This window comes from Leptodactylus fuscus, chromosome 5 (assembly GCF_031893055.1).
Source record: "Leptodactylus fuscus isolate aLepFus1 chromosome 5, aLepFus1.hap2, whole genome shotgun sequence".
In the NCBI taxonomy this organism is placed as follows: Eukaryota; Metazoa; Chordata; class Amphibia; order Anura; family Leptodactylidae; genus Leptodactylus; species Leptodactylus fuscus.
In genome coordinates this window covers 108,649,150-108,674,091 of record NC_134269.1, presented here as the reverse complement: position 1 = coordinate 108,674,091, position 24,942 = coordinate 108,649,150, and the positions used below count along the sequence as shown (strand labels likewise).

General features: G+C 38.2%; 1 protein-coding gene across 21 annotated transcripts in view; it reads right to left on the bottom strand.

Moving 5' to 3' along the window:
- The window catches only part of CELF2 (CUGBP Elav-like family member 2), a 432,202-nt gene that overhangs the window by 73,068 nt on the left and 334,192 nt on the right, over positions 1-24,942 (bottom strand). For 11 of the 21 annotated variants that reach the window (XM_075273992.1, XM_075273993.1, XM_075273997.1 and 8 more), the window contains exons 5-7: positions 23,529-23,663; positions 647-658; positions 397-476 (exon numbers count right to left, since the gene is read on the bottom strand). In XM_075273992.1, the coding sequence (XP_075130093.1) occupies positions 397-476; positions 647-658; positions 23,529-23,663 (227 nt within the window). The remainder of the gene's footprint in view (positions 1-396; positions 477-646; positions 659-23,528; positions 23,664-24,942) is intronic. The other 10 variants (XM_075273994.1, XM_075274001.1, XM_075273998.1 and 7 more) reach the window with 1 other exon arrangement.

The following is a 24,942-nucleotide window of genomic DNA, read 5'->3' as shown; positions in this document are numbered from 1 at the left end:
TTACATCTTCTGTCCATCATCATAGGAAATGATGGATGAACTTTCAGTAGAGTATAGACATAGAGTATAACTATTAAGTCTACTTTACAGGGCTATAATTCTTGTTCATGAGACCTTAGTGTGTCTTTAATATCCTACCACTTTGTATTTGAAATGAATGTTCAGAGTGGAAGTGTTGTACCTGAATTAATCTAGACTATGCAGTTCTGTATGACCTGGCAGCCCCATCACTTGCAGTGAAAATGCTTCAATGAATGATGTAATGAATGTCATAGAGAAGTCTAGGGTCTTTACATCTGTGATTGTCATGTTAACAGTCTGAACAAGAGAGAATAACTTTCGTTTTACCCAATCATTTGCACAAAGAAAACAAAGAAAGGGCAGATGATACAGTACCTCCATGGTCTGAGACTGGTGCATGGCTTTGATTGCATTCTGTGCCATTGCCCTTGTAGAAAATGTAACAAACGCACAGCCTGTGGGGACAAGGGGACAGGGGGCAGGAAAGACAAAAAAAACAACAAGACAAAAGGGTTGGACGCTTGTTAAACCAACACAATCTACGAGAACGGCCACAAGACGACACTGTTCTCAGTAGTACATAAAAGTAACAACTCCTGGAATTTTTTAGTGGTTTGGTACTTACAGTGCTGACTTGCTAATCCGACCATAGAAGAAAGGAAAAAAAACAAAACAAAACAAAAACAAAATGGGGAAGTGTTCTTTTCAGCCACAGGTGGACACAAATATTTAGAGAGACAGAGCTACAAATATTCAGTCACTGACCATTTCATTTTCACATGATTGATACCTGTTAAATATAAGACCACTCACAATGGGATCAAGTTGTATCATACAGTATAATATCAGGGATTCATGCTGTGCCTATATACCATAGATTGAACGTTAGGTTAATGGGAATATGTGCCTCTTATTTTGAAATTTATAATCATTTTACTTTCTTAAGGTTCCTTAGCCTTACACAAATAACTCAAGTGGTTGTGCTTGTAATTTATGAATTTTGGGAAGTATTATGATAAAATCACATAGAAAGAACAAGAGCACATTGTAGGAAATTTTACACTAAAATTAATCTGGAATTGTTATCTCTTTACTGCTATGATTTTTATGGAACTTGAGCAACTTTCAGTTTTGAAAGGGAATTGGTCACCAGAATAGGTCACTTTAGACAATTGCAATTCACTTTTAAGGGAAAGTAGATAAACATACATTACATTACACACATTACCCAGTTTTAGCTTCCCAATTATCAGTTTTGGTGGGCAGTTTATAGGTATAGATACTCCTACTGGTTCATGGGTGAGAAGCTAGTAAAGATATCCAATGTAAAGAGGGCCTTAATTATGAAATATTCATATCATAGGATTTTTTCCATGATTTAAACTTATTATCTGTAAAGGTTATGTGAAATGTTTCTGCTCCACATGTATCCCAAAAATTATAATAATGGGGTCCCTGTATTTGAATGGAGTGGAGGTTGAACATGCATGCTACCAGTCTTTTCATCTTTATAGCAATGCCTAAAAAAGTAAAGTGTAGTCCTTGTCTATCTCCACAGTTCCATGGAGTTGACTGGAGAAACAAGTCTGCATGCTCAAACAGGGGGAGGGGGAAAGGGAAGGGGAGTCCGAGATGGCAGATCCCCTGCGATCACTCATCAGTTATACTGTGGATGTGTTAAATAAGCACTAAATGAGGTAAACAAGATTTTTTTTTTGAGATTTAAAACATTTTTACATAAACAACACCATTTGTAAAGTATCATTATTTAGGGAAGCAAATGCAATGAAATTCATTAAACTATTTCATCACAATTTATATAATGTAAAACATGACATATCCAGAAACATTTTACATATATATTAATTTGAAAATTCCCTTTACAATAAAAAACAAGTTTAGAGCTGAATAAAAATGTAAAAATGTATTTCAACCAATTCTCTTCTAAATACCCCGTCTGCCTATAAATGCCACAATCTATAACGCTGAATTCCCAGCACCCACATTGCCTAGCAGTAGAACTGAACCTATATTTACAGATATTTAAAGTGTTAGTTAACTTTTAAAAATCATTATACTATATTACAATTCACTTTCTAATACCTTATCCTGTATTGATCCTGGTTTAGTGCATGGCTTATCAGATGATACATTTATACGTGGAATGTAGGCACTGTACTGGCAGACATAGCCTTACTATATCATCTAGAAGTCTATAATACAATGCAATGTTTGGCATTGTATTTTAGGAGGTTCAAGCTGGCAGTTAAATATATAATAGCTATCAGACAAATTTTTGATTGACTGTTTTTAGCCATTTCATCACATTTTACTTGCTAAACATGTTATTGTAATCAGAGTAGGAGATAAGCATTTACACACCTTATCTTGTGAAAAAAAAACAATAGATCAGAGAGGTTAAAGTCCACTCTGTAATTGGCTGAACCTTCTTGTTTTGACAGCTAAACATCTAATGTGATCCTCCTGACTCTCCCATGATGGCATATTCTAGGCAAGATAAGGATCAGGCAGGTTTGTTCTGTAGTCCATGGAGTCTGTCAGCAGTTTTCCCTGTGTAGTACTCATGCACTTTTTTTTTCTCTGCTCGGTTCAGTACAAATGCACTGCTCGAGCTCAATAAACAAGCATATGTATGGGACAGTAAGGCCATGACTCACACAAGTTGTCTATTTTTGGACACCCTGTGGGTAGGAGGTGTATATGTGTTAGTATATTGTGAAATTGTGTTACATTGGTTTTAAAATAGATTGGATTCCCTAACTAAACTGGAGATCAGTTAGGTGGAGACATACCTGTATGTTGCAGACTCTATAAAGTGGGATATTTGGCAGTGCATATATCCATGATGCAAGTGGGAAGTGGGAGAGGGTGATGGCTGGAACACAGGAAGTGCTATAGTAGCATTAACTGTGTTTACTGCTGCAACATATAAAGCCATTCCCTACTCACCTGACACCAGAACACTTCTGATAGTATCATAAAACTACAAACTGCTGGTGATAAAGGCCATCTGTGTGTCAAACTGCTGCAGAGTCAATCAGCTGTTCAGGAGGGCTGTCTGGAGGTGAAGACGTGTGTACTGGTGTCAGACCGGACTCCTAGGTTGTGTTGAAACATTGGGGAAAGGTAGAGGATCTAAAGTCCGATGCAGTTTTTTTATGGTACTCCTAAGCTCATATACCTTTTCCTCTAAAGCTTTCAAACTGAAAATAATTAGACCAGCCAGAGCACAAAAGTCAGGACAGGGAGGGTAAGGTGCGTACACCAGGGCTGGGGGCAGAAATATAGAAGGCTCTTTGTCTTGCTAGGTGCTGCTTTTATGCTGCAACTTCTGGACCCTTTAACTGCAAATTTCCACCAATTGACAAAAAGCGCAAGTGTGAACGCCCCCTTAGAAAAATTACACTGAAACAAAATGTATAGAACATGATCGACTGATAGCTTGCTGTATATGGATGTAAGTAAATCTATGCAAAATGTATGTTACATATATTGGTAGGTGTCGTGATCAGCAAACAGAACTAAGTTTTAAATTGGGTGGGTGAGCGCCAAAATGAATCTTTGCCCCAGGTTCAGTAAAACTTTATAATAAGTCATCTTTAGTTCTCTTTCTGTCTATAAAACCGAAAAGATGAGTTTACAAAATGTAGAATAATGCAAAGAGGAACAAGTCTGTATGTTCATCATCATTAACTAAGTGTAATGCAATATTTATAAAACTTTAATATTCAGAACATGCAGCAAAGGCAATCACCCAGCATGGCAGCCATATTAACGCTATTTTATGTAAAAAAGCAACTGGGTGGTCATCTTAAATAATGCAAATCTCTCGTGCTCTTCAGCAACCTATCCAATAGATTTGTGCAGTGAGATTTAAGGATATTGAAAGATGAGAAACAAGTAACGCAGTTAATGAACTGTACTTGTTTTAATATTTGTTTATACATTTTAAATTAGCCTTCACTGACTTCAGTTTTTATTTGTGCGAACACCTTCAAATGAAGGATTCTGACGCCTAGAATACATAATCCCTTAGCGCTACTCATGCCAGTACTGGCTACTGTGTGGGTCAAATGCAGCACTTTCAAGGCTCATTGCCCCCTTAACTAATAAAAACACTGCCTTTTGAAATTTCCATTTTATTCATCAAGCACCCTTGGGTATCTTGAAGAAAAAGACTGTGAAATTAATGCAGATTCTGGCTGATTTTGTAATAATACTATGGCTCACTAAAAGCTTCGCCAGAGCAACACAGACATGTTTGACTCTTGCTCTCTAATGACTTTAAAAGTGCATTGATTTTCAGCTTCTTTAGCCTTGCACAGTTTGAACTCGGGTTTCAGAGAATAATTTAGTGTTCCACTCAATTTCCTCAAAACATTATTATTACTACTTAAAAGATTTCCAAATGAAGCAAATCTAAACACTGAGTGGTTCCAGCATATTGTCATTTTGAAGCTAATGCACAAAATCCTGTTCTTGGCATTGAGCGTTTATCAGCTGCCCCAGTAGCCGCTAAAGACAATGGAACAATTATTTATTTATTTATTTCCTAGATGATCCAGCGACTAAAGGATTCATAGGAAGGGCCAAATCAATTAGATGGCTAAAAAATATAAAATAATAGGAAAAATGCATGGTTAATTTTGCTTCTCCACATCCCCTGTGCACAGCTGATGATATTGTCGACTTATAAATTTTGTCAACAATGAAAAGGAAATAATATAAAAAATAAATGAAAGTGTACCGTATGTATAAGAAAAAGGCACTACAATATATGCATGGAACTAAATATAAAATTGTAGGTGTACAAATTGCTTTAACATGACATATTTAAAAATTCTGGGCCAATCTTGTGTTGCACAGCTCCATGATGAAGGATACTGTACATACAACTCCTATAGATGACCAAGTGAGCGCTTAGGATGCAAACAAAACTTTCTTAAACTGTTCTTAAATTATCATTGTATTGAATGCATTATTGTTTTTTCAAACATAAAAATATTAATTGGGGATAATTTATTAAGACTAAGTTTTCATAAATTAGATGCCTGCCCATGTGCCCTAATGGGTTCTACACTAGTTAGGAACTGACAGCTAATTTGGGTATAATTTACATCAGAAAAATGGTGTGAGTTATGATACAGTGCCTTGCGAAAGTATTCGGCCCCCTTGAACCTTTCAACCTTTTGCCAAATTTCAGGCTTCAAACATAAAGGTATAAAATTTTAATTTTGGGGGGAAGAATCAAAAAAAAGTGGGACACAATTGTGAAGTGGAACAAATAAAAACTGAAAAATTGAGCGTGCAAAATTATTCGGCTCCCTTGCGTTAATACTTTATTGCACCACCTTTTGCTGCAATTACAGCTGCAAGTCACTTGGGGTATGTCTCTATCAGTTTTGCACCTTGAGAGACCTTGAAATTCTTGCCCATTCTTCCTTGCAAAACAGCTGGAGCTCAGTGAGGTTGGATGGAGAGCGTTTGTGAACAGCAGTTTTCAGCTCTTTACACAGATTCTCGATTGGATTCAGGTCTGGACTTTGACTTGGCCATTCTAACACCTTTATTTATGAACCATTCCATTGTAGATTTTACTTTATGTTTTGGATCATTGTCTTTTTTGAAGATGAATCTCCATCCCAGTCTCAGGTCTTTTGCAGACTCCAACAGGTTTTCTTTCAGAATGGTCCTGTATTTGGCTCCATCCATCTTCCCATCAATTTTAATCATCTTTCCTGTCCCTGCTGAAGAAAAGCAGGCCCAAACCATGATGCTGCCACCACCCTGTTTGACAGTGGGGATGGTGTGTTCAGGGTAATGAGCTATGTTGCATTTATGCCAAACATATTGTTTTGCATTGTGGCCAAAAAGTTGGATTTTGGTTTCATCTGACCAGAGCACCTTCTTCCAAATGTTTGGTGTGTCTCCCAGGTGGCTTGTGGCAAACTTTAAATAAGACTTTTTATGGATATCTTTGAGAAATGGCTTTCTTCTTGTCATTCTTCCATAAAAGCCAGATTTGTGCAGTGTATGACTGATTGTTGTCTTATGGACATACTCTCCCACCTCAGCTATAGATCTGCAGTTCATCCAGAGTGATCCTGGGCCTTCCAACTGCATCTCTGATCAGTCTTCTCCTTGTTTGAGATGAAAGTTTAGAGGGGCTGCCAGGTCTTCGTAGATTTGCAGTAGTAGGGTGCTCCTTTCATTTCAATATGATTGCTTGCACAGTGCTCCTTGGGATGTTTAAAGCTTGGGAAATCTTTTTGTATCCAAATCCGGCTTTAAACTTCTCCACAACAGTATTTTGGAATTGCCTGGTGTGTTCCTTGGTCTTCATGATGCTCTCTGCACTTCATACAGAACCCTGAGACTATCAAAGAGCAGATGCATTTATACGGCGACTTGGTTACACACAGGTGCATTCTACCTGTATTTATCATCATCAGTCATTTAGCACAACATTCAGAGATCCTCACTGAACTTCTGGAGTGAGTTTTCTGCACTGAAAGTAAAGAGGCCGAATAATATTGCACGCCCCACTTTTCAGTTTTTTATTTGTTAAAAAAGTTTAAAATATCCAATAAATTTTAGTCCACTTCACAATTGTACCCCACTTGTTGTTTATTCTTCCCCCCCAAATTAAAACTTTATATCTTTATGTTTGAAGTCTGAAATGTGTCAAAATGTTGAAAAGTTCAAGGGGGCCGAATAATTTCGCAAGGCACTGTATCATAACTCACACCATTTTTCTGTTGATCCAAAGCATTGATACCCCCCCACCCGAGTCAGCCAACGTTAACCGAAAGTGGTGGGAAGGAAGCAGAACAGGGAATGTGTTTCAAATTTGGTGCAAGAAAGGGCCTTGATTCATAGATGCACCACAATATTACCAACCTACATAAATGAGAAAATTGACATATAGGGGTTGATAAATTCCCCCACTGTCTCGACTCACTGTGATCTGCACTATACTGTTCCTCTCCCACTCCTTTTTTCTACTCATGATATATTATTTTTAGGTTCTATGTTACAGTTGTCACATTTGTTGAGTATTAAGTCAACCTAACAATACAGCAAGAAGAAGCTGCTTCTAGTGCACAAATTCATGGGGCTGATCTGCACAATAGCAGGAATCACTTTCCTGCCCATGCGCTAGAAGATCTGGGTTGAGAGACTGAGAATGTATGACAAGCAAAACTGAAGACCAGGTTATACATTTTTACAATTATATATATATATATATATATATATATATATATATATATATATATTAGCATTGCTGTTCATATATTTCATTCTCTGGTACCATTATACCGTTTGTTCCCTATTTTAGAGCGTACATCTTTATTATGGTTGATGTATCTTCTATACTTTGTCATCATAGTATAATTAATAGTGAGCATGTCAATATAGAATTATGAAAATGTATAACTGAGCTCTTGCAGAGTTTGAATACCATTCCCTATAATTACTAGAACACATATTTCCAGTTTTTATGAATCTGACTGCAGTATATTCTGTGACTCATTACTATTTTCAGAATATATAAATATGCACCATATTATATTTAGAAAATTTTTGAGAACTTAAATTATGTAGAGAAAATCCATAGCAGCATATTAAATTGAAAACTATGGTGGGCAGGTGTATGTATCTGCATTCACTTGTGACAAAACTCATCATAAAGCTTTAAGCTTCTTTTCATCGCTGTAACTATTAATATTCCAGTCCTTAAAGGAGTTTTCCCATCTAATGCTCTTTTTGTCTCCTCCTCCCTTCACTTTATGGTTTCAGTGACAAGTTGGAGTGTGGACTTGGGATAGCAGCATATAAATTGCACAGTTATCTCTGGATTTACATACACAGATAACAGGGGCATTGATCAAGCACTGTGCTAGTTCTTAGCAGGGCTCAGCAGCTACGCACACTTTGATGAGATAACAGACAACTCTATTTGCTGTCAGTCACACTGAAGAGAAGAGATAAAGAGTAGCCAAGAACATGAACTATCCCATCATAGTGCTTAATGGTTCTCTATCCACCAACAACCATTACTACTAGCCATGAAGTTCAATAACCTAGGGATTTAAATCCAATCTAATTGACAGTAAAAAGCTGTTGTTAAAGAGAGCCTTCACCATCTCCACCAATTTCAGATCTTTAGAACCTTAAACAGGTATAGCCCCACTTATTCACTCCACTGCACAGTAAGAATTTCTTCTCTAGCCCCCTACCATTCCAAAGCAATCAGTGCAGCTAGTTTTGACATCTGATATGATAATTAGTCTCTCTACCATCAAGTGAGTGGTCATAGGCCAGAGCAGACAAAAGGACAAAACTTAGAGCTCTATCTGCTGGTGATCAGACAGTGTCAGACAGCACAGAATTTCTATCTGAGACCACCCACTTGACAATACAGAACCTAGTTATCATATCAGGCACAGATTGTAACTGCACTGATACCTTGAGAACAGTGGGGGATAGAAAAAAAAATACCACTAGTCTGGGATCAGTGGAACAGAATTCAAAGAATTGGAGTTGTTGTTGGTGCTAAAGGTTCCGCTTTAAGGTCACGGCACCCCCTGACCTACTGGGCCTGTGTGCAACTGCACATGTTGAATACTATATTTCCCCATGGTGGGACTATTAAAGGATTATCTTATGTCGCACCCATAGGTTGTCCAAGGCAGTTTTCTGTGGTTTACAAAATAAGAAAAATCCTGCTCCTTTCTTAGTGTTGGAAGTGAAGTTTCTCCTATAAGCTGTGAGTGAAAAAGTGTCCTCCGCCTTCCTGTTTGTCATTGATTTAGAGAAGATGGCTGCTGTCTGCTTCATTTTATTAGCTAAGCCAGCCCTGTTTCCATCAGAGCTTATGCAGATACAGAGAAGGAGATTGACTTACCTGATGAAATAAGACAGACAACCCCCTTCATTACATCACTGCCATACAGGGAGGAGGAGGAAGCTCTCAGCCTGTGTTGGAATGCCTTCACTTATAAATGAAGGAAGACTTCAGGGGCTGCACAATAGGGACTGATATCAGGATGAAGTTCAGAAAATTAAAGACTATACATACATTGTTTCCTTTAGCATTTGTACACCATAGTAATTGTTTGGGTTATTTTTTGCTGTCGGACAACCACTTTAATCCCTAGCCAATAAAAAAAATTCTTCTAAAACATTCTGCCATTGAAGCAATATTTTAGAAATCAAGTAAATAAGTGTTATAAGCTGAATAAAGTATTTCTGTCAGTTTAACAGACCAGGCAGGTGCTTTTATTTAATGCAAGATATGGCACTTAGAGGTTCCATTTCCTAGCTACTGATTTGAATGTGAAGATCATTATCTTATAGTGGTATATGCACATACCGCATTCTTGAGTAACATAGCACTTAGTTGCCAAGGAATCCTTTTAGTTACCTAATTTGATCTTATTATCCATGAGTGTGTTCCGTACTAGCAATTACTAAACAGAGGTTAAGAATGTATAAGAGGCATGTAAAATGTCAACAAAAATCAATAAGGCACAGTTTATGCATTTACCACAATCTTCAGCAGCAGCAAACTGGAGAGAAGTTACACGGAGACGTTGCAATTAGCTGTTCTTGAAAAAAGTCAAAGTGTTAGCCGAACAATAAAGATGCTTTTTATACCACGGAGAGAACACGCAAGGCCTTTCAAAAGTGTACGTCTTTTTAATTTACAGATCAATCAGTATTCCTTTTAGCGTCAAATGAAATACATAGCGCCTCCCAAATTCCAGCTGAAAATCTCATAATTGCTGTTCAAGTAGGTCTGTTGTTGGATAGAAAACTGTTTTGAAGGCTTTAAATATGATGAAAGGATTGATTATATTGTTTTAGCCGGAGTATCAAAGTAATCTGTTGCTTAAATGTCCCTCACATGACAATTTCACTGCAATATATAAGAGTCAGAGGTAATGTCATTTGAATTTATCATCATTGTAGATCATATATATATATATATATATATATATATATATATATATATATATATATATATATATATAATAACACTACGGGATGACATGTCTCCTAACTCATTCTAACTGAGCAGGAAAGAGATGACAAACTAGTTGGTACAGTGCTGCATTTCTTCCAGTTTTTTTTCTCTGCACAGGTCTCCAACTACAACCCATTCCAAAGTGGGCCAAGAAGAAAGCTGCAGTTCCCTCCACAGCAAGAGGATGGGGGCACCACTGCCCTGATTCATCCTCTTTATTAGTAGAAGCAGTGGGGGGTGCAAAGGACAGGCTCATCGTAGAAATACGCCATTACTTATGGGAAACCCTATCTAAAGTCTATCTAATACAGAAATTTGTTTATGGTCACCATAACTGGAAACCGATAACTTTTTCATCTTTACACCAATGGAACTATGTGGGGACTGCAGAGTGATCTGTAGTTTTTATTGGTACCATTTTGTGGTACATACTTGATCATATTTTGATCACTTTTTACTCCTTTTTTGGGAAAGGGACCAATAATAAACTATTTAAATAGTTAAGATTTTTACAGGTATGGTGATACCATTTGCTCTCTTTTGTTGTTATTTTTAAATGTTAATTCTCTTTTGCCTACTAATACAAGTCATCAAAATATACTGGACTCCTATACTAAAGGAAGAGACCAGGATATGAAAAAGTAACCTTCACGGCACTATCTGTGGACTTCTTAGAATAATATTGGCTTGATATTGAGTAGTCATAAAGATATTACTATAACATCTTTACATTACATTACATTATTACTGTGACCATAAATTTGTAATCAGTACAAATATTTTTAATTCTATGTTGCATTATGTTTTTTTGTAACTTTTTAAAAAACTGTAACAGTGTTTGGCTTCCCCGGGTCACTCCGCCCACCCCATCTCTGATCTCACTGGTAATTAATTACCAGTGGATGGAGCAACCCTCAGGGTGATCAAAAGCATCCTTGGGTCCAGGTAAGTGAATAAATACTCCCTGGACAACCCTTTTAAAGAGGATATAGACAGAATATCTAAAGGCAGATGTGATACATCAGAAGACATATCTTTGCGTATAGTCCTAAGAGAAGATATGTCAAGTATATTCTGACTTCCCCTGGGTCATCACTAAGGAGACCCCAAAGTACAATAATTCACTGAAATGAACATGGGGGGGGGGGGCTGAGGAATATTCATCAAAATGAATCTCATTGGGTTCGGTCATCTCTACTAATGAAGCTGCCCAAAGCATTATATTGTGTGGAGCCACTATAGAGAATTATACTGTGTAGGGCTAATGTAGAGAATTATACTGTGGATGGCCACTGTGGAGTATTATACTGTCGGGGGCATTTCTCAAGCATTATACAGTGTGGTGAGCATATTATACTGTATAATGCCACTGTAGAGTATTACACTGTATGGGGACACTGTGGAGCATTATACTGTGGGGACCACTGTGGAGCAGTATACTATATGGGGCCACTGTGGAGCAGTGCACTGTATGGGGCCACTGTGGAGCATTATACTGTGGGGACCACTGTGGAGCAGTGCACTGTATGGGGCCACTGGGGAGCATTATACTGTATCTGTCATTGTGAATCATTACATTGTGGCTGCCGCTTTGGGGCATTATAATGTGGTAGGCACTGTGGAGCTACATACTATGGGGCCACTGTGAAGGATTTTATACTGTGTGGGGCCACCGTAGTCTGTTAGGGTTCAGATGCAAGGTCAAACAAAAGCAAAAGTGGGAGCTGGCTGATGACAGTGAGCATTAGAACCAGCTATTTAAAATCAGCACAGCTCTGCGAGCCAAGACAGACCCACAGATGCCTTCACCAGAGCTGGATGCGAGGTCAGATGGACTTTTACAGAATCTGACAGTCTGAATTGTCACCAAACAGTAACCTGTACATATAATAAATGCACTGCAAACTGAAACCAAAACCAGAACCTACAATTGACTTATCAAACTATGGTCAAAACCAGGAGAAGATGTCAGAGGCAGAATCAGGAGACAAAAGAGATATCTAGTAGAAATCCATGGGTCAAATCCAAATGAGTACATCAAAGGCAGAATCAGCAGGCAAAAGTGATATCCAAAGAATAAGCCAAGGGTCAGTACAGCAATCAAATACATACATGGTCAAGCAGCCAAAATAGAGAAATTAAATTAGCTGATAATCTGTTTCAGGATGGGGGTGAGGGGGTATTATATATATACCGCATCAGCTTCTAATTGCACCAGCCCAGGAAACTTCTGAAACTGCACTGTGGAGCATTATATTGTTTGGAAACACTGTGGAATATTTTATTTCATGTGAGCCACTGTAGAGCATTATATCATGGGAGGCTACTGCGGAGCATTATACTGCATGGGTCCACTTTGGAGCATTATATGGTGTGAGGCTACTGTGGAGCATTATACTGTGTGTGGCCACTGTGGAGTATTATACTGTGTGGAAACACAATGAAGCATTATATTGTGTGAAGGCACTGTAGAGCATTATAATATATGGAGACACTGTGGATCAATATGCGAAGTGGAGGCACTGTGAAGCATTATACTGTGTGGGCCCACTGTGGTGCATTATACTGTGTGTGGCCACTGTGGAGTATTATACTGTGTGGAGACACCATGAAGCATTATATTGTGTGGAGGCACTGTAGAGCATTATAATATATGGAAACACTGTGGATCAATATGCGAAGTGGAGGCACTGTGAAGCATTATACTGTGTGAGCCCACTGTGGGGCATTATACTGTGTGGAGACACTGTGAAGCATTATACACAGTACAATCAGTATGGAGTAGTATACTGTATGGGGCCATTTGGAGCATTATATTGTGTAGAGGAGCTGTGAAACATTTTATATTGTGTGGGGCACTGCACTGTGTGAGGAGCACTAGGGAACATTATATATACTGGGTGGGGGCTACACAGAGGCAATATATAGTTAGGGACATTTATTTTTCAAATGCAAGTATGGCAGAAGAGGGTCCCTGGCAAGATTCTCATCCAAAAATGGGTCGTACCTTCAGAGAGTTTGGGCACCACTGCTTTAGAAGGTGCAGCAATGACTAAATATTTAAAACTGTACCAAACCTTCTAACACTAGTCTCTGGGATAAAAAAGATATCATGACTCACATTAAAGAGTAAGTAAATGAGAAGATTACATATTTATAGGTGTTAACTCTGTAGTGAGTAAGGTCATGTTTTATGTCTGTGATAAGCATTAGAAATTGATAGCAAGCACTAAGCTTTGATAAGTTGTCATAATCAGTTTCAAGCTGTACTTAACAGTCACTCAGCACTCTATATATCCATAGAGAGATTTAATTAGAAATAAAGGTCATTATTGCATATATAACACCACATAAATGTCAAAAAGATGAATAAATAATGCCTTGAAAATGCAAAATATTTTGTTTTGCTTGTTTTAGTGATGAAACTGTAGTTAATACACAGGTTTTACAGTAAACCCTGTGCAGGATCTATTGCATGTAATATGTAATGGCTATGTTCTTTTCATAGTTTCATGTCTGCTAAATATCATTTTAGAAAAAATATTTAAAGTGTGGTAAACTTCTGCATGTCTTAATTCACCCAGTGAATCTAAATTAAAAAATTAACCACCTCTTCAATATAGTCTTGATTAGAAACCTTCTAATGTTTTGTGTGTGTATCTCCTATGTAGATCTATCCATTGCCATGGTTGCAGACTACATGTCTGAAGTCACGTGATCATCTGCCCTTTGTTTTTGTTAAGGCTTAGTTCACATCTGCTCTGGAGTATCCATAATGTCCACCTGAAAGCAGTGGACAAAAAAATTCCTGCACAGTGGGCTTTTTCCTCCGCTGGTTTTGGTTTTAAAGCAATGGACACCCAATGGACTACATTACAGTCAATGGGATCCACTGGGAGACATGTGTAACTGCTATTACAGTGACAGACCAGAACAACAGAAAGGTGATGCTAGTATGAACCTAGAGGGAGCTAGAGATTACATACACAGATGCCAGATCTGACTATATAAATGGGTTTGTTTGGTGTACTGTGTGAAAAGAAAACAGAAAAGCTGCATAAACACTTCAGGTGTATATGGGTAAGGCTGTGTTCACATCTGTGTTGGAGACTTTGATGCAGATCCAATCTAGAATCGCTGGATTCTAGATTGAGTTCTGCAAACCTGACATTTTTGTCCAACGATTTCAGTCAAAAAGGACAGCACCTGATGGACCCCATAATAGCCAATTGGGATTTGTGTTCTGTTTGTATTTGCCGTTAAACCGATCTGTTTGTTCCATTCTTCCGATTCTCTGCTGGACCTGAAGAATGGAAACAACTTGACAGGTGTAGAGTAAATTCTGACTTTCCACTGACTCCTTATCTCCCCCCAAGAGCAGAGGAGCTAGATCCTTTGATTGTGAGGACAATAAGCAGTGGGGTCAGGGATCTGGCTGCATCCTTCTCACCTTTACGTATAAAGTATACATGCACTGCTTAGTGGAGTGTGCATATAGATGAGGAAAGTGGATGAGATGGCTGTCAAGTGACAGCTATCTTTTGTGTATGACCTGCAATAGACTCTCACTAAATCCTTGATATTATGGTCAAGAATTCACTTGTCTTGACTAGTAGCCATTAGGTAGTTTTCATATTAAAAGTGGTTAAATATGTGAAATATTTGTGCAGTGAATATTTAGGCTATACTATAGAGTGTGGACCACAAATCCCTCCACATAATGAGGAATGAAAATACAAAGTCATTTTGACTCCAACCTATGCCTGAACGTTCTTTCACAAAGCATTTTGGAAAATGAATACATACCGCCTTTAATGTGAGGGGAATGGTGTGCATGATTATATAATTTCAAAGTTCATCTAGTGCACATGTAGGAATTAGCCCCTCTCCGAATATGCCATGTTGTGAAATAAAACTTTGTTATTGTGCCTACTCTCTAATTATACAGGCAATAATACATGTCATTTCAAATAGCATAGAGGCATTTTCTTTTTAGCATTTAAGATTTCAGACAGCTCGCTATAAAGTACCATCTCTAAATTTCACAGCCTCGCTGCATGTATAGAGAAATGGAAGGTAATTATGTAGTACTGATTTTTTACCAATTTATGAAAATGCCAGAAATGATTGAGTCTGCATTACAATGCAGGTAATTGTTAGTTTCCTATTCAATTCAAGCCTACATCAGAACTTGTGGTCCTGCCCAACATGTTAGAAAGGTCACTCCATATCTTCTTTCTTTTTCATGTGCTCAGTGTGAAATATCCTTGCTATTAAAATGTTATTCTTTTTCCAATGGAAAGTTTGTGAATTGGCATTCAGCAACAGCAGAGGGGTGGTCTTACACATAATCACAGTGTGTGTGTGTGTGTGTGTGTGTGTGTGTGGGGGGGGGGGCAAAGACTGACTTGTACAATACCTAGTATACAGTACAGTACATTGGGTACTGCACATTGTAAGAAAATCTTACAGAACACATGTTCACATTTTAATGCCATTGTACACATATGTATATTTGTATATTGTGCAAAACTTTTAGGCAGGGGTACGGAAATGCTGCAAAGTACGTAAGAACGCTTTCAAAAGTAAGAGTATTAATAGTTTATTTCTAATCTGACAGTTAATAAAATGCAAAGTGAATGAGCAAAAGAGAAATCTAAATCTGATTAATATCTGATATGACCTTCCATCGGAGAAGAAGCAGAGGTTCCCTGATGTTTTGGGGTTGCTTTGCTGCCTCTGGCACTGGACTGCTTGACCGTGTGCATGGCATTATGAAGTCTGAAGACTACCAACACATTTTGCAGCATAATGTAGGGCCCAGTGTGATAAAGCTGGGTCTCCCTCAGAGGTCATGGGTCTTCCAGCAGGACAATGACCCAAAACACACTTCAAAAAGTACTAAAAAATGGTTTGAGAGAAAGCACTGGAGACTTCTAAAGTGGCCATCAATGAGTCCAGACCTGAATCCCATAGAACACCTGTGGAGAGATCTCTTGATGGCAGTTTGGAGAAGGCCCCCTTCACATCTCAGGGACCTGGAGCAGTTTGTCAAAGAAGAATGGTCTAAAATTCCAGCAGAGCATTGCAAGAGACTCATTGATGGTTACCGGAAGCGGCTGTTCGCAGTTATTTTGTCTAAAGGTTGAACTACCAAGTATTAGGCTGAGGGTAACAATACTTTTGTCCGGCCCATTTTTGGAGTTTTGTGTAAAATGGTCAATGATTTGACTTTTTTTTCACTCTCTTTTGTATTTTATCATTGCAAGTAAAATAAATGAAGATATTAATACCAAAGAGTTTGTGCTTGCAATCATTTTCTGGAAGAAACTGAGTATTTCTGACAGAATTGCAGAGGGGCCAATACTTTTGGCCAACACTGTATGATCTTATTTCATTCACTTTGCATTTTGTTAACATAAATAAACTATGAAAACTTCTATTTTTGAAATTATTACTTTGCAGCATTTCTCCTATACTTGCTTAATACTTTTGCACAATACGGTATATAATAGACAAAAATGTTGTAATTGTGCTTGTACTTTGGTATAAAATTACTAGAAACAGGTCATAATGGCTTCTAGCAGACTAATATCATAATTCTCCATCCCTGTGTCTACAGCAGTGCTTCTCAATGGTCTGGCATATTGGCTAGTGAGGCTTGGGTCCTTTTCCATGTCAGCTTGGGTACAAAGCAATGACCCTAAAGTAATATGCCTTACATTATCAGTGTAGCCTCCATTTCTAGACCTTTTATGGCATTGGGGCACACAGGTCCTTCTCCTGGGAGCAGTTCAGATGAAATCTCAGGGTGAATGTGCTCATCCAGAGGTAGAGACATCATAGACATGTAGGATGATTATTTTATCTACTGTCTCTGCTACCAATGGAATTTAAGTAGAAAGTTGGGGGTTGGCCCTGCCATTAGAGGAGGGGAAGGTTGGGGAATTATGCTAATACAAGTGATGTTTGGGGCTGGTGCTGCACAGTAGTATTAATTTGGCACGTCAGGGAAGATATTATATGTATGCATATACTCCCTGCTAATAGCCAGTGCATGCAGACTATGAAGGAGACATATACACAAATTATTGGCTGCTAGTATGTATTCTAAAACCATATGTAGACAGTAAGGGAAATACCCTATATTATAGTATTTGTTAATAGGCCTTGTATGACCACAGTTGGCATGAATGTTAACATTTAAATGTTCCTCATATACTGTATTACTTTTTCTTTGTCTATGGCAACACAAAGCACAGGGTGAAGATTTCAGAAATATTTCTTACATTGAAATACAACTTAGTTAACAAAGCCCATTATAGTTTTCACAATGTAGATGTCAGTAGAATTAATGTATTTTTCTTATTTTCTTCTTACTCCTTGGATGCTAGTCATCTTGCATTCCAGCAAATTGCTCAGTGTGCCTGGAACTGATCCTCTCAGGGGAAAATGAAAAATGTGTCCATATTGTTTTCATTTTATCTGTGTAATCCACAAATGAAAGGAGAAGTCTATAGGGATTTAAAAGCTCTGTTCTTCATCTCTGAACTATTAGGTTGGTCCAATTAAAGGTTTCTCCATGCACAGTCAACATGATCTACTCTGTGAAGGATTGTGCTAAACAAGCTCTAGAACAGATGCTAAGGATCACAATCAATTTTGCTGTTACATGCATTCCTGAGATCCTCTTCCTTGTAGCGCACCTTTGTTATGTCACTGCACATAAAAGTGTATGTGTGCAGAATGCATACAGAGAAATATCTTATCTTAAGCAGCTTTCCTTGCAGTGCACTAGAAACTGGCCAATAATCAGTTCTAACCACATAATACAGCCACTTCCATCAAGCTTCATCTTTTATGATTTATGTTGCAGCCAATCAGACATATTTGTAGAGATTTTCCGAGATAACACAATTTGCAGAGAAACTGCAATCAACTGCACACTTCAAGTATAGTTCAAGTATTGTTAGTAAATGCATAAACCATGAACATGGAGTAAAAAATGGAACCACCAGGAATGATCATAAACCCATCATCAAAAATACTCAATTGTGATTAGGATTTTTAGGCTTTTATTTTATGCTATTTTTAAATGTATTAAAAAGATCTTGTTTACCCCATTTGGTAACTCATAGAGGACACAATAGTAAGTCAGTGGAAGCAGTCCTAATGAATTGACATATATATAACAACTCTGATTCTTGTTTTAGTCTTGGGAGTTACTGTAGGTGTTTCTTTTGATGTCTGTGGTAGATAATATGGCTTTATATGGCTATTCACAATGGACTATAGAATAAAGCCAAAGGAGTTGGGAGCTTGTGAATTTTATTTAATAATATACAAATACAAGCTCATTTTACACAACCAGAAATAAGTCCCTATACTTTAGATGTAGCCATCCAGTAATCTGGGCTAATAAAGTCTCCAGTCTCCACTTTCGAGTTTCCATCTTCTGCCGAGAGAAACTGGACAGCAGACGGAAACTCGGTGGTCAATTTTCAAACCGGAGCAAAGTGACCGCCTGCGGCAAAGCAGTTTTTTTTTAAACAGACACAAAGTCGGACATGAAGGACTTTGTATCCTGTTAAAAAGAACCGGTTTCACCCCGGAGAGGCACAAGACACTCACGGGCGGTCACTTTGCAAACCCATTCAAGTGAATGGATTTGAAAACGGATTGCTGTCCAGTTTCTCTCGGCAGAAGATGGAAACCCAAAAGCGGAGACTGGGAGCAGGTGTGAACCCGCCCTTAGGCTAAAGCCCCACATAGCAGGCCACAGCAAAAAAGTGCTGCAGGAAAAACCCACAGCGCTTTTAACAGAAAGTTTGCAGAGGTTTCCTCAGGAGACTTTCTGCCTCCACTATATCTTTAGGGAAACTGCTGGCATTTCTGTAGGTGTAATTGACCTGCTGCAATTTCCAAAACGGCGACGGTTTAGAAATTGCAGCATGTTCGCCATGTGGATTTTTGCTGCAAGGTGTGGTTGAGATTTGGGACCCAGCAGCTCTTGTAACACACTGACACCGGTGGATCCTGTAACCGCCGAGTCAGAGGGCAGCCCCATCATGGCGGCGCGCATAGCTGTGTATACAGCGCTCATTGAGCGCTCTGTACACAGCAATCGAGAAGGGAGGGAAGGGAATAAACCTTCCCTGCCTTCTCTCTGGGAGCTCTGGCTGAAGTTACATACGACTCCCAGTATCAGCAACTGCATGATCTCCGTGCAGCTGCTGTGTTCTGATTGGACGTACCGGTACGTCCTGTCAGAACAAGGCAACCACTTCCCGGACATATAAAGTCTATGGGCGGTCCGGAAGTGGTTAAAGGGGATATCCAGTTATAGACAAATATTGAGAGAGAAATGTTATTGTTCGCAATATGAATAATTCTAAACTTTTCCAAAATACCTTCTGCATCAATCCCTCATGGTTTTTACAGTTCTTGATCATGTGATGAACATACAGGTACAGCCCATTACAGCCATAGCACAGTAATCAGACATCTGCCTGGTAAGAGCCATGCATCTGTATGTCCATCACATGCCCATGGACTGTGAAATCATGAGGAATTGGTACAGAAAGTATATTGGAATACTGTATAAGTTTTCAGTATACAAACAAAACATTTCTTTCTCAAGATTTCTCTGAAACTGGACAACCCCTTTAGTCTGAGACCCCATTTTGCAGATAAGCTGCTTTTATAGTTGCAGATTTTGCTGTGTTTTTTTTTTTTTTTGCCAAAGCCAAGAGTAGCTTCAACAGGAATGGAATATATATTGAAAGCACTTATATTTCTCTCTACTGCTAAATTCACTCTTGGCTTTGGCAAAAAAAAAAAAAAAAAAAGCCTTAAATGGAGTCTGTCAACAGAAAATGTTGTATCAAACTACTGACAGAACCTTGCAGGGTAGCTTCTACACTTTCCAAAGATACCTTTCTTATTCTGCATTGCAGCTCATTTTTCATTAAAAATCAAAGTTTAATTCTCATGCCAATTAACAGAAAATAGCTATATGGGTGTTTCTTCTCTTGCGAGGGCCTCAATCTCCACTATGGATAACTTCACCTGACTGCAGACAGTGGAATATGTCAGTGCATCAAGGGTGATTGAGCTTGGTGACAATCTGGGGGCAGTTATCTAGAATTGAGAGAGAGAAGCTCTGGCAGGAGAAGAAATGCTTTAGGGACACTTTTTAGCTAATTTGTATAAGAATGAAATAATAATACCTGCTGACAGACTCCCTTTAAAGGGCTTTTTAAGTTTTATAAATAAAACTCATGCAGCTTTGTAATTTATTCCGTGTTTCAATTTTTGACCTTTTTTACAATCTCTTTTGCTATGTCATTGAATAAAAACAGTGAAGGGAACTTATCAAGAATGTCATTTGATCTATATGAGATGTACCAAATTTATTCAGAGGCATACCTTAAGAACATCTCTAGCCTACTAAACAAGTGCTATCATTTATATTGGTGTAAATCTAATAGATCTGTTTCCAGTCTAGTTATGTGAGCTGGGTGCTGAGTTCTAGGCTCTTACATTTTACTTACACCAACAAACTGCACCAAACGATCAGGACAGGGCGGATATTTCTTGTAATGTTTTATAGTGAGAGTAAACTTTTGTTAATTTTTTCATAATTTAATAGTGCAGGTGAAGGGAACACGCTTTGCAATATACTTCACTAAAGAAAAGTCCCTGTGTCTTTAAGTATATCTCCTGTCTTTACTTATTTGATTTCTTCCTCCTTTACCCAGGCAGATCAGTCTACAATGAACTATAAGAGAAGAAGAGGAGAAGGAGAAAGCAATCATGTGCTTATGAATGCGCGGTTTTATATACCACTAGAAAGCTGACAATAATCTGATTTCAGCCCACTGTTGGCTTTCCCGGTATGTGCCCCGTTGATGGAGATATAGGTGTCATTAGTTTCTGCACTGATATCTCCCCACTTTCAGAAGGGCGTTAGCTCAACATCATCGCTGGGCAGCAAGGAACACCCCTCTTACAGTACTCTAGCATAGACTTGTAGTGGGAAGGGGAGCATTCCTCACAGCTCAGTGTTATCGCTGGGCGGTAAGGAACATCCCATCTGACAATACAAGCCTGTATTAGAGTATAGTTTGAGGAAGGGGGGGGGGTGCATTCCTCACTGCCCAGCAATGACACTGAGCAATGAGAAACGTGCTTATGACAGGGCACCGGTATTGCCACCACCGGAGCACATACCCATACTGGGTAAGTTGACAGTGCACTGAATTCAGCACAAAGTCGGCTTTCTAGCGGTATATAAAACTGCATTTTTATGAGAACATGAAAGGTCCTCTTTAAATGACAGCTGGGTAGCAGTTCCTGAAAACCCAGCTGTCTTGTGCAAAAGAACTTTCTCTATATATTGCTAATGTCTCTCTGTTTGAGGAACTCTCCTATTCATCTCCTTCCCTTTCTATACCATTCTATAATGCGGATTTGATCAGTTACAGAAAAAAGCAAATTCGTGAAGAAACAGGAACTTTTCTTTTATAAAAAATATTACAAATATTCACCTGAAAAAATAAAAGTTTAGTTACACTATAAACTCACAGGGGATTACCTAAACTAGACACAGTTGTAAGAAATATCAGATCTCTATTGTTTCTTTTAGCCTTTGGATACAAACAAGAATACCTTGAATATGGTAAAATGAAACACAAAGCATTTTAAAACTTGCAAAGAAAAAACAAAAAAAAACACCCGTTATTTACATAAGAAGATCTGTCATTTGAATATGCTGCAATACGAGTCCATATTCCTAGTAGGAAAAAAGGCGCAAGAAACATTTGTGCCATTTGGCTAACTGGAGTTTTGCAAGAAAACCCAGTCAAACCAGTATTCATAAGAAGGAGCTCCCCTTACCTACCCCTGATGTCTCTGCAGGGATTATAGGGTGCTGTATAGGTGCTGCATTTCCCTTAGACATATAACAACATATTTCTTTGCTTATGTTAGCCAAAATGGCATAAATTTGTTTGTGATCTTTCAGCTGCTAGGAGTACAGACCTGTGACTCTCATGTGCCGTGCTTCCAAAGGGCACCATATTCACATGGTCATATGACAGATCTGTGAGAAATATATACACATAAATACAGTAATATACTGGGAGATGTTGTCACATTACCTCTACAAACATAAAACCAGCAATTAAGAATAACAATGATTCTATATATCAATTACATTTATCATATTGTAATTGTTTAAATATCCTTAAGACTAATAACTAGTTATTAGGCCTAGTAATATTAATACATAATTATACATGATCAAACAATGATTTGCTTGTCAAAAGAGGTTGTGCTCAATGAAATTGTGACCACTACATAAAAGAAATATCTGAGATCACATAAGATTTCCAGACTATAGTTGTGGTGTATTGTATGGTTGTGGCCAACACAATAGAGACTAAGAAAGCGTATAGCCACTTTATATTAGAAATATTATGACTTAAAGTGTTCACAGAAACAAATAATTGGATTCAAAATTTCTGTTTTTCAGGGAAGGGTTCAAAATGAGAGACCTGATCGAGAAATGACTGGAGGCTATGGATACCTTTGGCCCTTTAACTGAAATTATTAAGCCATTTTCCCAACTGCTACAGCTATTTATGGGCATTATAGAAATATATAGACATATATCTGTGCTGGGAAAAGAATTACACTCAGTTCTATATTAAAGTTGGCTCAGTCAGGTGTCCTTGTGTTCTCTATAAGAAGAATGGAGTAAGTCGCTGTTAGACACCTCTAGTTGTAGGAACTGCCTGATCCTTTTCTCCCCCAACATCTGCCATCAGGGAACACCTCTATATTCATGATATATTTCATCAGGAGTACTGCTACATTTTATGTAATGTGTTCAATTGTAATTTGTTCTGTTTATAAGGCCTCTATTTCTGAAACAACAAATGCTCAGTGAAATATTATTAGGGAATGACTGGAACTGGTGCTTGGAATATATTTTTCATACATGCTCATGGCTACCAGCTGGGCCCAGACTGGGATGGTTTATTTAAAATGTTGGAATCAAAGGCTACAAATCCCAGAATGGCTTGAAGAGGAATGAATTAACATGTCTTGTAAAATAGGCTCTACTGGTAACACTGGCAGCTGTGAGTGTTACATTTGGAAATACTCCTTTAAAGAGCTGCAATCGTTTTACACACAAGTGAATGAAGATAAATTGCTTTATCCACGTTGCGTTGTAATAGATAACTCACTAAGTCATGCTTTCCATAGAGACCCTCTTTGACTTTACAAATAAAAGTGATTACTCCTTTCCATCTTTGTGGAAAGTTCATGTGGGTAAGTACATCGCATGGGAAGCAATCGTGAGTGACCTCTGGCCCAGCACATCTGCTGCCAGTGACATATTGCTCCAATTAGCTGTTAAGGAAAGGGTCTTTACAGACGGCACACTCACCTCGACTCAGTCCATCAGGTCCCCGTAGGATTCTGCATTCTTCTATTTGACCAAATGGAGAAAACATCACCCTGATATCGTTCTCGTTACACTTCTTCGAAACCATGCCTATGAACAATTTTCTGTCTTCCACAGCTAGGAGATAAAAATAATGAATGAGCAAAGGCCATTTCATCTTTTTATTCCTGTGATCAATGCTTCATTACCACATCAAAACCAGCTGCGATCATGTGAGTCTTTCTTTGTGCTTTACACAGGTCCCAGGAAGGCAAATGCTTACTCTTTATTTCGCATTTATTTTCTTTCTTCCTTTTTATTTTTTTTGCTGTGATGCTACTACAGCTCACAGCATGATAAGAAGCTGCTGCTCATCCAGATACATTCATTCCAGTCACTTAAACACACTGGGCGAAAAGTTACATTTCATGTCTATGGGACACACTGTATTTTAGTAAATCTTAGAAATAGCTGAACTGCAGCAGCAATCAAATGCCCATGAATAAATGGTAAACTTTCCAACTATACAATTTTCACATGGGTCTTCATTTTAAACACAGTGGTTGACTGTATAAGGGGGGTCACGCTACAAATACACAAAAATAACATTGCTGGGTACCTCTTCAGAATTCAGAATTGACAAGTGGTTTTTGGATATTACATAATGCCCATGTATAATTTTGACAGAGACCTGTGATAGATGCTAGGTAATGATATCCTTCACCCATATGTTTTACCATTGTATGGTATATGGTAGTATACTATGCTACTTCATATCTACTAATACTTCATGTTGTGGTATACTGATTTATGCCGGTTCGATAAGAGGCTAAAAGGACACTCATTTATTCTCTGGAAGTTAATAGAGATCACTAAGCATAGTTTTAGACCAATTTATAGCTTGTCAATAAAGGAAGTGAGGTTAGAACTGGATTTATAAATATGGTGCCTTTGTTTACAATATACAATAAAACACATTAAATCTCGAGCCCCACGGGCGTAGACATAAATGTATCACATTGTGCTTGGTCAATAGTATAGCGGTCACAACAATCAAGTCAAAGTACTATTCGAGACACTATGGAGAACTAAACACAGATCTCTAGATGTAGGCTTGCTTAATTCCTTCAGTCACTTCATGTAATCTCAGACAGACTTGATGATGCTTAGACCAGGCTCTGTAGGGGCCATATCAGCACTTCCTGGACTCCTGCTCTAAAGCAGATGATTAGATTTAGCTTTCTCTTTTGTTCATTCACTGTGCAATTATTAATTGACATAAATAAACTATTTGGCTAAGGCTAAGTCCCTCTGTGGAATTTCTGCTTCTATTATACCTAGACGAAGAATGCTAGCGTTTCTGTAGGTATACTTGACATGCTGAGATTTGCAAAAACACTTACATTTTTGAAATCAC